Consider the following 14657-nt stretch of genomic DNA (forward strand, 5'->3'; position numbering starts at 1 on the left):
TGTGGGGCCCAAGGCAAGAGTCCTTATGCCATCCTGGACAAGGATTTGTATATAGTGCTCCTTCTTCAACCAGCTAGTTGGTTTATTGGAAGCCTGTTTAATGTTAAACGAAATAATAAACCATTTTGGAACAATCTGGTCAGATTTAGACCAAGTCAGATTTCAAGGAAAATTTCAAGATTTCTTTGGAAACATTAGAGATGGATTTGTTTTTCTTCTTCTAATGTAATGGAGCCTCGATGTTCTTAACCAGGAGCTTTGCTACATTGCAATGTTATAAGATCCCTAGGGAAATCTTGTCTTGAATTTGTAAAAATAAAATAAAACCAATATTTCAGTTCTGCAATTGGTGGTTTCTTTAATAAATTGTATTTATTCCTTGGCTTTATAGATTTCAGTTGAATCATTTTAACAGTTCCTAATGCAAGATGCAGTAACCTTTTTTTTCGCCATCCAACATCTTCATTGGTATTAAATGCTACATTCTTGTGCTGTTTATTTCATAGATCATGGAATCTTTTGGCAACTCACCAGATTCCTCAGAGAAAACAGGATCTTCGGTCACTTTCACAACACTCAGGGTGGTGTATTTCCTCCACCACCCCTTACCAAGCGATATTATTAAGATTCCTAAAGAGGGAAGAAGTACTGTGCCAACTTGGACAAAATTAAGTACAAATATTACATGTCAATGAGTATAAAATACATCGGTTGCACCAGAAAATACCTAGCAAAACTGTAGTAATGATACAAGGTGAATGAGAAGAAGAACCTCATTCAGGAGGCTGAATATACCGGTTCTAGATCCCAACGATTTGCACACTTGCCCCGGCTTGCACACTCAGCCTCGTGGGATGCTCGCCAAGAGAAGCTCCATCTCAAGAGCTCAGCTTCACCACACCTTCAAAGTCTCTTGGTCAGTTACAATCCGGCATTGTCACTCCTAGGCACAAGCAGCGTGTGGCTAATGATGGGCAATGGCAAAGCAGAAGGCCTCGGCGTGTTGTTGGAACTTAAGCTGCCACGGCCAGGACTTGATGTTTTGGCTCCAAGGTCCAAGTGTTTGGAAAGAAGTATCAAAAGTGTCTTAAAAACCTTTATAAATAGATGCAAAAGTTACTAAAAGTCTCGGTATAAAAACAGCAGCAACTATTCCCTTTACACTCGGGAGGCAGCTGTGGAGGAATAGGAGTTTGGGCCAACGGTAGGGTTTGTCCCAGGCCAACAGGGAAGCACAGCCACCAGGAGGAGAAGTCCTCCGGAGAGCACACACAGGCCACTGAAGTAGAAAGCCACGTCATAACAAGCAGTCCAGTCATAAAACCAACCTGAAAGAGAACACAAAGAAATGCCAGAATCAGATCCAAACCCTCTTTATCTCCCACCCATCCCTGCCATTAAAGAATATTCCTTCTTCCATAAAAAGGCCACACCAGAGCACAACCAGACCAGGGAAGGCATGATGGCAGTCCTCCAATATTTGAGGGGCTGCCACAGAGAGGAGGAAGGGGTCAAGCTATTTTCCAAAGCACTCCAAGGCCAGACAAGGAATAATGGATGGAAACTGATCAAGGAGAGGTTCAACTTGGAAATAAGGAGGAATTTTCTGACAGCGAGAACCATCCACCCATGGAACAGAAGTTGCCTTTGGACATTGTGGGAGCTTCATCACTGGAGGCTTTCAAGAAGAGACTGGACTCCCATTGGTCAGAAATGATGTAGGGTCTCCTGCTTGGGTTGGGGGTTGGCCTTAGAACTAGACAAGGTCCCCTTCCAACTGTGATTATATGTCAAATTTAGTTGCTCAGGAAACTGCCAGTGAAGGATGCCAGTGTTTTGAACCCAAGTGATTGACAAGCCACAATTGCAGCCAATGGGTCTACCCTTGCCGGGTGTTGTATCACAGAGGTGGAAAGGATTACTGTATGGAACACAAACCAGGATACGAGTTTTTAAGGCTACTGAGAACACACCACTCTGCTTTTCCATTGTAACAGAATAATGCCACAACTCCACTAGCAGGCGGCCATTTTTGAAAGGAAGGAACAGCATCTGGCTGAAATGCTGACTTACCTACGACTGGGGGTCCAAGGCTGTTCCCAAGCCCAGCGAAAAACATCAATATGCCATAGGCGTGGGTCAGTTTCTCGATCCCCACTGTCTGGGTTGTGACATAAGGGAAAATCGACCAGTTTCCCGCCAGGAACCCTAAAACCCCCGAAAGGATTGCCAGAGTGCTGTAGCTCTGGGCAAAGGGGATTAACACCAGGGCTCCCGCCATCAAGATCAACGTCAGGACGTAGAGATACAAAGCGTTGATCCAGTCTACATCCGCCAAGGCGCCCAGGGCCAGCTTCCCCACAGCAGTCATAATGCCGATGATGGAGATCAGAGGGACGACGCTGTCCCCCTCCGTGATATTTGAGCTCCTCGCCACGTCCTCCATGAGCAAGGAAGGAGGGAAGCTGCCAACGTCGAAGAGGAAGATGGCAAGGAAGAGGGCAGAAAAGACTTTGTTTTGAAAAAGGCTCAGGGTGTCCTCCCAGTACTTCAAATACAGGCCCCATTTCTGCTTAGCCAGTTGTTTGCACAGGTAAGTTTGTTCTGCCACTTTCTTCGGGTAGCTGTCTGCCTCTCTTGAGGCGGCCAAGAGCAGCTGGCTGTGAACTGGGAGTCCGTTCGCTTGGTGGTTGCTGAGTGGCCCCTGGTTCTCCCCTTTCCCCTCACTCTGGGCCTTCTCGGGTGTGGTGGCGTGTTCTTCATGGGAGGCCTTCTCTTTTTTGAGATAAAGGAGGTATTGATCCGGAACCTTCTCCGGATCGGGCTTCTGGACCACCGGCAGAGGCCTCATCAGGCTGCCACAAGGTAGGATGTTTAGAGAGAGAGCCCCAGTGATCAGCAGGCAGCCATCCAACCCATACAGTTCAATCAGCTCTTTCTGTAAGGCAGCATAGATGAAAAGGCCAATGCTGGAGCCTGCAAGAAGAGAAGAGCCGGTCAGTAGATGCGTGCTGCCGTCTGCTGTGCCTTGGCTGCCAAGTGAATAAATGTGATGTAAAAATTATGTAAAAAGCTGCAGAGCAAAGCAATAATACCCAAAGCAGAGGTGGGATTCAGCAGATTCTGACCAGTTCTGGAGAACCGGTAGCAGAAAGTTTTGAGTAGTTCGGAGAACTGGCAAATCCCGCCTCTGACTGGCCCCGCCAACCCCATCTCTTCTCTACCTCCCAAGTCCCCGCTGATTGGCTGGGTCTTCTTTGGTTGCCCTGCACAGGAGAACAGAGCTGGAAAGTGGGGTAGGGATAGAAAGGGGATTTTGCAGTATCCTTCCCCTGCCATGCCCACCAGCAGAACCAGTAGTAAAAGTTTTTGAATCTCACCACTGATCAAAACACCAATTTTCCAGAAAGCAATAGCAATTAGACTTATATACTGCTTTGCAGTGCTTTTACAGCCCTCTCTAAGCAGTTTATAGAGTCAATCTATTGCCCCCAATAATCTGGATCCTTATTTTACCGACTTGGGAAGGACGGAAGGCTGAGTCAACCTTGAGCCTGGTGAGATTTGAACTGCCAAATTTCAAGCAGCCAGTAGCCAGCAGAAGTAGCCTGCAGTACTGCACTCTAACCATTGCACTACCGTGGCGCTCTCTCTCTCTCTCTCTCTCCCTCTCCCCCCCCTTCTCTCTCTTCCTCTCTTTAATTACCCTTTCAAGATCTAGCTCATCCAAAGGACCAGCAGCGCCTTCATGATAAAATTATGGAAGTGGAACCTGAAACTGATCAGAAGTAATAGTTAACCGTGATAAATGCAGACTGACTTTGGGCATTTGGAGGATATAATCTCAGTCAACCAAACTACTGCATAAAGTCATTCCAGCCTGAGATCAATATCAGGTAAAAGAACCTACCTGTGGAAATGAGACCCAGTGCAAAGCCTCTACGTTTGTCAAAGTACTGGCACGTGATTGTGATGGTAGCTGTGTACAATAAGCCACATCCAAGTCCTACAGGCATAGAAAAGCATATGATCAGTGCCCCAGAACTCCTGGCTAATATTTCTTTTTTCTTTTTAATATATTTTTTATTGTTTTTCAGTATCAAACACAGTGCGGTTGTTCTGGCATCACTCTACCATACATACAAAGATATTACTAAATCATTAACATTCATATTATTAGTACAATATTCACAATATGGGTCCATTTGTCGTAATTATTTTTGTTCCGACCTTCCCCTCTCTTCTGCAACAATTGATAAAACTTATTCCAAGTATCATAATATTCTGACTCCCCCTTATTTTTCAGTTCTAGAGTTAGTCTATCCAGTTCTGCACAAGCCAGAATTTTTCTTATTCTCTCTCTTTCTGGTGGTATGTTTTCATTCTTCCAATATTGTACATAGACTATTCTCACCGCTGTCAGTTTGTGTATTATTAAATAAGTTATGCCTTTGCTGTGGCTTTCGGTCATTATATTCCTAAAAGGAATAGTTCTGGCTTAAATTGAATATGTTCTCCTGCCATTTGCTCTACCCATGTCTGTTGCCAATATTTCATTGCTTGATTACATGTCCACCACATGTGGAAGTATGTACCTGGTCAATCCTTACACTTCCAGCATTTTGGTGATAAGTTTCTAAACATTTCAGCAAGCCTTGCTGGAGGAAAATGCCACCTGTAGAACATTTTGTATACATTTTCCTTGTATGATGTAGCTAAAGTTAATTGCCTTTTTTTTCCCCTAGAGAATTTGCCGTCTAGCCAATTCAATGTTACGTCTGAAATTTTTGGCCAATGCCACCATCATCTGTTCCTCCAGCTTATAGTCTAATAGGGACTAATATATTTAATTTTCAATGAAAGGACACAGGGAACCATTCTGGAGGGTTCCCTAAACACCTGCACTGTTCACCTGAATATCAGGCAAATTCTGGCGTGGGGTCTTGGGAATTCAGCCACCCACCAGGGAAGATTAGGGTCCAGGTTGAAAATCCCCTTTCTAGAAGATGCCTTTAACTCCTGAGCATTTGATTCTCTTGCTATCTGGTGGGGACAAAGGGGACCCTGTGAATTTCCTTACCAACAATAATTCCATAGGAACAAAACAGAAAGTAGATATTGGGAGCAAAGCTGCTCATCATCAGGCCTCCTGCAACCATGAAGCTACTGAAGATGGTCACTGGCCGTGCACCAAAAGCGGAGACACAGGTGCTGCAGATGGGACCTTCAGCGGGGGACAATCGGGGAGGAGAGAAAAACACGGGCACAATCTTATTTCAAATGTTTAAAAGGAGCCGGTCGAGAGATGGGTTGACCTCTCTTAAATCCAAAAAGAAGATCTCTCCCTCGAGGTAGTTTAATGATTATTGCATCCTTTTTACACCAGGAATGTTCTACCACCAACTAAGCCTCTGAGGACCACAATGGAGCTGTGGTGGAGCTGCACCATGCCAAACTATGCCAAGCCCCCTCCGCTCTGTGTCACAGGTCAGCAAGGATATTGCCCTAAAGGGAATTATCTGGCTAATGCTCAGGTAACTGTGCATATATATAGGATTATCATCTATGGCAGTGGTTGCCAACTGGTGGGCCACGGCCCATTGATGGGCTGCAGAAAAATGTTGGTGGGCTGCAGAAGAAATGGCCCCCGAAAGAAATTAATCTGGGCCGCACAGTTCTCGCGTCTCCCAGCTCTTCGAGGAACCCTGGAGTCAGGTCCCTGAGATGAATGTGCCAACCAGCTCCCACACACAGTAGCGGCGGCAACAACAGTCCCCTCCCCCGGCGCCCACTGTCAGCTCTCCCCATTAATTCTCCAGCTTTGGATTGTTCCCGTCTCTCTCTCTCTCTCTCTCCTTCCCCCTCCCCCCACATGCCCACCTGCAGGTAGGCAGGGAAAGGGACATGGGGCCTTGTGCAGCTCTCAGCTCCTCCAGCCCTCGCTGCCTCTCCCAACATCAAAGCCTTGGAGACGCTGCGGCGTCTCCAAGGCTTAATATAATTTTTTTAAAAAAAATGTTATGCTAAATATATTATCTTTTTTTAAAAAAAAATTCATATTAGTGGTCCGCAGGATTTAAAAGTATGAGTTTGGTGTTGGCTGAGGTCCAAAAGGTTGGCGACCCCTGATCTATGGGCTTAACCAATAAACCCATCACCCAATACACACATGAGCAACTGGTTCCTCCCACTCTCTGCCTGTCAGCAGGTACAAAACCCTCCATATATTTTTCCTTCCCGCCAAGTGTTTAGATAAACTCCCATTTGCACCATCCGATGTCCTGTGTGCCTTCCCAGGGACCAGTCCAACTGAGGACCGCGAGGCTGATTTTCGATTCAGAGGACTGTAGACTTCTTAAACTGAACCAAACCATATGAGGAGATGGCACGATTTAATTTGCAACTCTGCAACAATTTCTGGGGGGGAAGGACAATAATTCCTTCACTTCCAACTGTCCCCCTTCCTCCTTTGTGGTATCTCTACTCTTGCTATCTTTCTCCACCGCTTTGCATGAATTAAAACAGCCAGAATTGACTGTAACAGAAATCAGGAGGTGGAGATTGTCTCAAGGAAACTCAACAGAGAGTTGATGGGAGGATAGACGAAGAGTGAGATCTGGGACCCAGTGACCAGTTTTAAGCCTGTTAGAAGTTTCAGTTTCCAGCCTAATGTATCATTTTAATTTTAAAAAAACTCAAGACCAGTGATGGGATTCAGCCAGTTTGCACCAGTTCAGGAGAACCGGTTGTTAACTTTCTGTTCACCAGTTTGGTGAACTAGTTGTTGGAAGAAATCATTAGGGCAGAGAACCGGCTGTTAAATTATTTGAATCCCACCACTGCTCAAGACCAAAGGTAATCCGTAAAACAGAGAGCCACTAAGTAGGTCTTGTGCATTTCTGTGCCTTTTCATGACTTGGCACCAGGAGCCGACGGCTAAACAAGGTTCACCACTCTTACAACGGCAAACACCTAGAACTGTTCATGGCTTTGATCTGTTCATCATGGATTATGCTTTCCCATGAAAGGATTTTGCAGCAGGGAAATGAGGTGGGGGAGGACACTGAGTGAGTTAGATGGGCGGGAGCACCACCCTAAACTCCCTAGGGCCCATCAGCTTGGGATGGACAAGCAGAAGAAGCTGAAGAAGGGCCACCTTTGTTCTTTGAAGCAATGCTGTCCATGTCTGCTGACTTTGGGGAAAGTGTCTTCAGGTTTCTGCAAAGCCAATTTGTCCAGGAAGGAAGGCGATGTCCATGCATGATGAGGCAGAAGCAGTCCAACAACTGCAACACAGGGGAGCTCCAAGGAAGAACTTTCCCTTGTTAAAAGTGGAGTCCCTTCATCCACCCCTCCTGTCTTGGGTCCTCTTGCCTGAACTTGAGGCTCAGAGGGGTTTAGTTCTGGGAGTTGAAGTCCCCATGACGGAAAGTTGCCATGGTTGGGAAGCCTTGCTCTAGGGCCTCATGACCTTCCCAGGAGAAGCATCTCTTGGGGACCTTAAAACCCCAGCTCCCAGCCTTTCTCTACCAAGTCTACCAAAGAATCTGAAGGATAACAAGAAGCAACGGATGGGAACTAGTCAAGGAGAGAAGCAACCTAGAACTAAGGTGAAATTTCCTGACAGTGAAAACAATTAATCGGTGGGACAGCTTGCTTTCAGAAGTTGTGAGTGCTCCATCACTGGACGTTTTTTAAGACACTGGACAACCGTTTGTCTGAAATGGTACAGGGTTTCTTGCTTGAGCAAGGGTTGGGCTAGAAGACCTTCATGGTCCCTTCCAATTCTGTTATTCGGTTATTCTGTTGAGTGGAGGCAACTTCCTTCCTCTCTCAGCGTTTTACAAGCAACGAAGGCTGATGTTCTTCTGAGAGTCACACTTCTCTCTGCCACTCATGGGGAGGGTCTATTCCCTCTCTTTTTCTTCTCCCTCAACTGTTCTTCCTGCTTTTCTATTCTTCTGTGCTCGAATTTTAAACCTACAGGCTTCCAATACATTCGCGTTTCCACTTTTGAATCTATTTTTACCACAAAGCAGTTACAAAAAGACCAGCAACCATCTCCTTTGCTGTGACTCACACAACTATCCAACAAGCCTTTGTATTTTTTAACACCTTTAAGGTATGCAAAGTCATTGTGATACCCTTATAAAATACACCAAGGTCAAAATAATTATTTTAGATACCAGAGAAGTTATTATCACTGTTAGGAATATAAGTCACCTAACAGGTATTTGGGATGGAAATATATAAACCAGGATAAACATTTTAAAACTGTCTCTTTAAGAGCATGCCAAAAACTGCAATTGGGTGTGGTTACTCAAGCAGCCATAAGATGGAGCCAGAAACCTGGGTTGTTTAGCCTTAGTTTCAGAAGAGTCTCAGTGAAGTGAGTGAGTCTCTATTTCCTTCTGTTGGAAAGTATTGCAGTTCCTCCATTTTTCCTAATTGACTGCTATTTCTGGATTTGATGTAAGTCTGTTACTGAACTGTTTTTGACACTGGACTTCGTTATTGGATTATCCCTGGATGAAAACTGGCTGATTTTACCTGTGAATGACCTTGGACTGCTTGTTTTGGACTTTGCTTAACGTTTCTGGAAGTAAAAACCTACATTTACTGTACAGTGTATCTGTGTGCTGTATATGTGTACTATTCAAACACTACTATCAAATACGTCTCCCTGTATGTACTCATTCTCCTAACGGGGAATTACCTCAACAATCACCTCCAATGGGTATTGTCAAAAATCACCTCTTATCAGCCCTGCCCTGCATTAAGGAAATTTGCATATAGATACAATTCTGCCAGATCGTTTATTCAATCTCTTATTACTCAACTCTGTTCTACAAATAGAGAAGCAATTATTGTTTCTCCTGTAATCTGCATTTGTATATCTCTATTTTTTAGACTGTAAAGTTTTAAAAGCATTTTCCTTCACTGCTTCTCACACATGTATTTAAGCTTGGCTTAAATAAATACATTATCATCATCATCATCACTATAGTTTTTTTTTATAAAACAAAAAAGACAAAGTAGTTTACGATAATTAAAGTAATATTTAAAAGCAATTGAAAACAAAAATCCCATTATTAATCCCTGTGCTCCCCAATTTCCTTACAAATGTCTGTCCTGCAGAATTTTAGAGGACGGTTTTGGAAGTAAAAACAGATTATTTTTTATGAGCCATGTTGGATATTCTTACATTTTATAGTTCTTTGTCCTTCCACTGAATTGAGTCAGGTTAAATGCAGGCATGTTGGAGAGTCAACAGCTTATAAAAACCCAACTCTGCAAATGCTAACTTCTATTTTAATTCTTTTTGAAATTAGTGTAATTTATTCCTCTTGTGGTGAATACACAGAACTGAACTATCTAATTTGCGCAATCCTGGCCTTCAATTTTCCCTACACAAAAGATGCTGTGTGTGCAAATATTACAGTTCTAGAGATTCCCTATTTCTCGCATAGTCTACTCTAATATGTAAAGTTAGAAACTTGCCAAGATACAATAGCTGTTTCTATGATTAGAATGGAAATATATATTTGTGTTATTTTTCAATCCTAACTGCAGGAAAGGGGCTGCAAATTTTAGCCATGGGTGCTTCAGTTATTATGTGGCTCTCAGAAAGTGAAAAACCACAAAATTGTTCCTACTCTTAACTGCCTGCTAAACTGAAATAGAAAACAATTCCCACATAAACCATTGCCAATGTGTTTTCTCGTGCTATAGCATGAACTTGAGTAGTTTATCTGAAGAGACCAGGCTGATGGCGGATATATGATTATTCTTAAATTCCTTTTAATACATTTGCTGGATTGCAGCTGTAAGTCATTTGGCAGTGAAATGCCACTGCAGGAATTGATCTTCTCACTGAAAGAGATGCCAGCTCCTTTTACAGTGGAGTTTTAGTTCTTTAAAGCAAAGGTCTTGTAAATCAGAGGTCTCCAACCTTGGCAACTTTAAGACTTGTAGAATTTTAACTCCCAGAATTCCTCAGCCTGAAGTCCACAGGTCTTGAAGTTGCCAAGGTTGGAGACCCCTGTTCTCGTTTATAGATATTAAAAGCTCCTCTTTGGAAACCTTTCTGCTTATCACTCAGGGAGACAACTGGGAGTGAGCCTGCTCTTTCCCCAGGCCAGGTGTGTCTCTCTCTCCCTCCCTGCTGCCTCTCCCTTGGGCAGGACTTTCTCAGCTGTGCCTTGAGAGCCAGCGAGGATGGTCAGCCTGGTTGCTGGGAATCATTTTGGAGCCCCTTTCACTGGCTTGTTGCTCATTTACATTTTGCATCACTTGGCATCTCACAGGTGCTTTTGGAAAAGGCAAGTGGACTTCCTTGGGTTTGGCTTGAAGACGTTTCACTTCTCATCCAAGAAGGTTCTTTAGTTCCTCGGTTCTTCTCAGAACTGAAGAAGCCTCTTGGATGAGAAGCAAAACGCCTTCAAGCCAAAACAAAGGAAGTCCACTTGCCTTTTGTCAAAGCACCTTTGGGACACCTGTGACCTGGATGCCCGAGAATCTCCATAGACATAAATGGACATCTTAGAAAGAGATTTAGCAGAGGCTGAAGGCCACCAACTTTGGATTTCCCTGGGACACACCGGCATTATAAAACCATTTCGTCTTCTTTTAAGATAGATCCATTTAACCTGAATTAAACTTCCCATATTTTTCAAATGTTCCCTTAAAGGAAACAGCTGGTCCTCTGAGAAGTCAATGCACTTCCTTTGACTCCATCGCTGTTGCTTCTTTACTTCCTCTTTTACTGCTGCTTCTAAAGGTGTTGGAAGGATCCTTCCTCCACCATTCCTGAGGACCAGAGTCCATATTTATTTACTCATCATATGTCATCCAAGCCCCAAGAGACAAACAGCCCAAGAAAGAAGGAAATAAATGAAAAAGAGAAGGGGGAGGGGGAAGAGAGAAAGAAGGTTTATGGGGCAGAGGGTCAAGGAGAGCAGGACTCTTGAAAGAGTCCTTCGCAGGTCTCTTGCGCTTGGTTTTGCCCAACTCCTCTTCTGTCCTCGTCCTTGACTCTGTTTTCTGCTTCCTGTTCCTTCTCCATATATTAGTCTCCGTTTCTTGAGCAGCTGCAGTTATCAGACCTGGTCTCCATAAACCCCGATGACCACCAAATGGTCACTGAAGAGATACAGAAAACTCTTCGGTGTCTCCTCATGGTCATTGGGATCCAGCTCAGGTCCGTCTTTTTGCCTTTTGTCAAAGCACCTTTGGGACATCCGTGACCTGGATGACTGAGAATCTCCATAGACATAAATGGACATCTAGTGCAGACTGTAAGGCACCAACTTGGGATTTCCATAGGACACACCAGCATTATAAAACTATTTCATCTTATTTTAAGATAGATTAAAATAAACATAAGGGTCAGATATTTCTTTCCCTTTTGGCAAGGTAGACTTACTTGCAAGCAGCCCCACTCCACTGGCCAGGGATCCGACCCAGGCGGTCTTTCCTTTCCCTTCTCCAAAGAGGTCCAGCCATTCCACGTAGAGCACCCCAACCGCCAAGGGCGACCCGTAGCACAAGAACTGGGTGAAGAAGGAGCTGAGGACTATCACCCATCCCCAACCGCCATCGGGGGATTCCTGGAACACCATTTTCCAGCGGGATCCGAGGGGTCACGAGCTCTGCAGGGAGAAAGACAAACAAATGGGGGAGGGTGGGGGAAAGGACACCCCCTGACCCAATGCTAGGCATGCCCACTGAAGCCCATCATGAACCTGAGGTCCAGTAGGAGAAGAGGAAGAGGAGGACGCAAGGCCTTGGGAACCCATGCCAAGGCAAACCGCCAGCAATTTCTGATTTCCACCCAACTGCTACCCAAAGCTGCATTCAGCAGGGACGTTTTTCTCTCACGGCCTACTGGCTGGACCCGTGATGGCGAACCTAGAGCACGCATGCCGGAAGTGGCACACAAAGAGCCATCTCTCCACGCAAACCAGCCGTTGCCCATTGCTCTTCCAGGTTCTTCACACACACAGTAGCACCGGAAACCGGAAGCGCAGCTGGTCTTCGCAGCTAGTGGAGGGAATCAATTTTTTTTTTTTACTACCGGTTTTGTGGGCGTGGCTTTGTGGGTGTGGCTTTGTGGGCGTGGCAGGGGAAGGTTACTGCAAAATCCCCATTCCCTCCCCACCCCACTAACCTGCTTTCCAGCTCCGTTCTCCTGTGCAGGGCAACAAAAGAAGACCCAGCTGATCAGCTGGGACTCAACGAGAGGCAGAGAAGAGATGGGGGTGGGGCCAGTCAGAAATGGGATTTGCCGGTTCCCCCCCGAACTACTCAAAATTCCCACTACCGGTTCTCCAGAACTGGTCAGAACCTGCTGAATATACCACCTCTGCTTTAGACACCATGCGTGTTAGAAATCAGAAGACCGGGTGGCTGGAGCAGATGTGTGTGCCAGGAAGGTGAGCTTCCAGTTTCCAGCACTCCTCTGCCGTGCGCCAGGGAGCTGCTCTTTTGGTTTCCGGCACACACGCACACACTCCCGTATTGGCCCTTGTTGCCAAAAAGGTTCGCCATCACTGGGCTACACTATGGTCGGCCCAAGCTACGACTTTGTCAGCCAAGCGGAACAGCCCTAAAGGTGATGCCACAAAAACTGCCTCTTCCTGTCCCTCTCATCCTGAATGAACTCGAAGCTGTGGGGTCACCTGGCCTTGGCAGCTTCCATGCAGGTTGCTGAGCAGGCTTTGGGGGCCTGGGCAGCTCCCTTCCTTGGTTGCCAGTGTGAAGGTTTGAACATCTATTCTAGACCAAGGGCCTCCAACCTTGGCAAGTTTAAGACTTGTGGACTTCAACTCCCAGAATTCCTGAGCTAACATGACTGGAGGACAAGGAGTTCTGGGAGTTGAAGTCCACAAGCCTTAAAGTCGCCAAGGTTGGAGGCCCTTGCCCTGGCGTATTGACTGCTCCTGTGTGCTTTGGCTAATTGGTCCACAAGTCTTCAAGCTGTCGAGTTTGAAGAGCCCTGCTCTAGAAGGACCACCAGCGATGCTTCTTGCAGGTGGGGCCTTTCGTCTGCAGGAGAAAAGTGGCCCTTTGGAGCAGCATCCCTGGGCCAGGGCAAAAGTCACGCTTGCCACCATCTACTCCTTATCCACTCCTTAACCCAAGGAGAGGATCCTATTTACTTCTTTGCGAAATGCTGCGCACTAGAAAAGACGTGAAGCTCCTGAATATTTCTGCAGCTAATTTTGATCCAGGGATGTGTGTTGGCACTGAGATGGGTCACATCCAAGAAGCCTTTGCCCTTCTGACCCCACAGTCTTGTTGCCCTCCCAGACTGGGGCCTTCACAAAGCAGCCAACTAGAAATTAACCGACTTTCCAGGGGACGATGCAAATTCTTGAAACGTTAATGTTAAAAAGTCTGAGCTGCTCTTCCTTAAAGGGAGCTGGGTGCCCTGTCCCATTTGGTGAACCAAATAACATTCCTGGAGAAGGACTTTGGATTACTGCTTACATTAACTTAAAAGGAAGATAAGCTGGCTGCAAGGGAGAAATGAATTGTCCTGCCCCCTCCTGCCCTTAGAGCAACCATTAATGTCCCCATCAAAAAGCTCAGCTCTCTAATTTTCAGCAATCCAAAGCAGGTTCCTTCCAAATTCTCCTCTGTGGCCCAATAACCTGCCTTTCCTGAGTGCTTCTTTCCAGAGAAGTGATACAGGTTGATACGGCTGTTCCCCTAACACCTCCTCAGCCCTGGGGCAAACTTTCTTTCCCAGTACTGCAGCTGCGCATTATATACTGGGATATCTAGGCCGTAATGGGAAGGGAAAGGAGCTCTTCTTGAACATGTAGGGCATCAAGCATGAAGACAGTAAAAATGCTTAAAAGCTGACCTTTTATTTCCTGAAATATTATTTTGCTCCAATTAGCCATAGCACAGAGGAGCAGTCAACATGCTAGGGTAAGGTCTTCAACCTTGATAGCTTTAAGACTTGTGGACTTCAACTCCCAGAATTCCTCCTCCAGTCATGTTAGCTCAGGAATTCTGGGAGTTGAAGTCCACAAGCCTTAAAGTAGCCAAGGTTGGGAGTCCCTTGAACTAGAAGACGCGTAGTCCCCAACTTGCAACGGTTTTAAAGTTACCAAGGTTGGAGATCCCTGCGCTAGGACACATCAACAAGTCAGAATGTTTTTCTCCTTCTACCCACACATGGGGGAAAGGGCCCAGAACACAAGAGATGGCCTCACCACCCTATATTCGGACCTGCTTTCTCCTTGGCTTGTTCCACTGAAACATCTTGGCCCAGAAGTGCACAAATGAATCCTAAAAGATTCCTGAGGAACATCAGGAGGGCTGAGACAGTTCTTCGGAAGACCCAAAACGGCCCTGGGGGTCCACCTGCAGCTGTTCCCAGGGTGGTGCGGCTGCCTCTGCAGCTGCAGTGGGATCCCAAAGACGACAGGTTTGGCTTAAGTTGCCCTGGAATGCATTTGAATAAAATAGAGCGGGTCTTCTAGTCCAACCCCCGATCAAGCAGGAGAACCTATACCACCTCAGACAAGTGGCTGTCCAGTTTCTTCCTCCAGCGATGGAACATCCACAACTTCTAGTGGCAAGCAGTTCCACTGGTGAATCGTCCTCACTGTGAGGAAGTTTCTCCTTAATTCCAGGTTGCTTCT

At 45.7% G+C, this 14657-nt stretch overlaps 1 protein-coding gene across 2 annotated transcripts in view; it reads right to left on the reverse strand.

Moving 5' to 3' along the window:
• SLC16A9 (solute carrier family 16 member 9) overlaps positions 1–14657 on the reverse strand; it is a 26407-nt gene continuing 11750 nt past the window's right edge. The window contains exons 2-6 of one of the 2 annotated variants that reach the window (XM_087932263.1): positions 11426–11651; positions 5081–5224; positions 3911–4006; positions 2074–2976; positions 1–1328 (exon numbers count right to left, since the gene is read on the reverse strand). In XM_087932263.1, the coding sequence (XP_087788389.1) occupies positions 1159–1328; positions 2074–2976; positions 3911–4006; positions 5081–5224; positions 11426–11621 (1509 nt within the window). In that variant the 5' untranslated portion in view covers positions 11622–11651 and the 3' untranslated portion in view covers positions 1–1158. The remainder of the gene's footprint in view (positions 1329–2073; positions 2977–3910; positions 4007–5080; positions 5225–11425; positions 11652–14657) is intronic. The other variant, XM_087932264.1, reaches the window with a different exon arrangement.

The sequence above is a fragment of the Pseudonaja textilis genome, chromosome 4, assembly GCF_049901715.1.
Source record: "Pseudonaja textilis isolate UNSWEBS1 chromosome 4, rPseTex1.2, whole genome shotgun sequence".
Classification (NCBI taxonomy): Eukaryota; Metazoa; Chordata; class Lepidosauria; order Squamata; family Elapidae; genus Pseudonaja; species Pseudonaja textilis.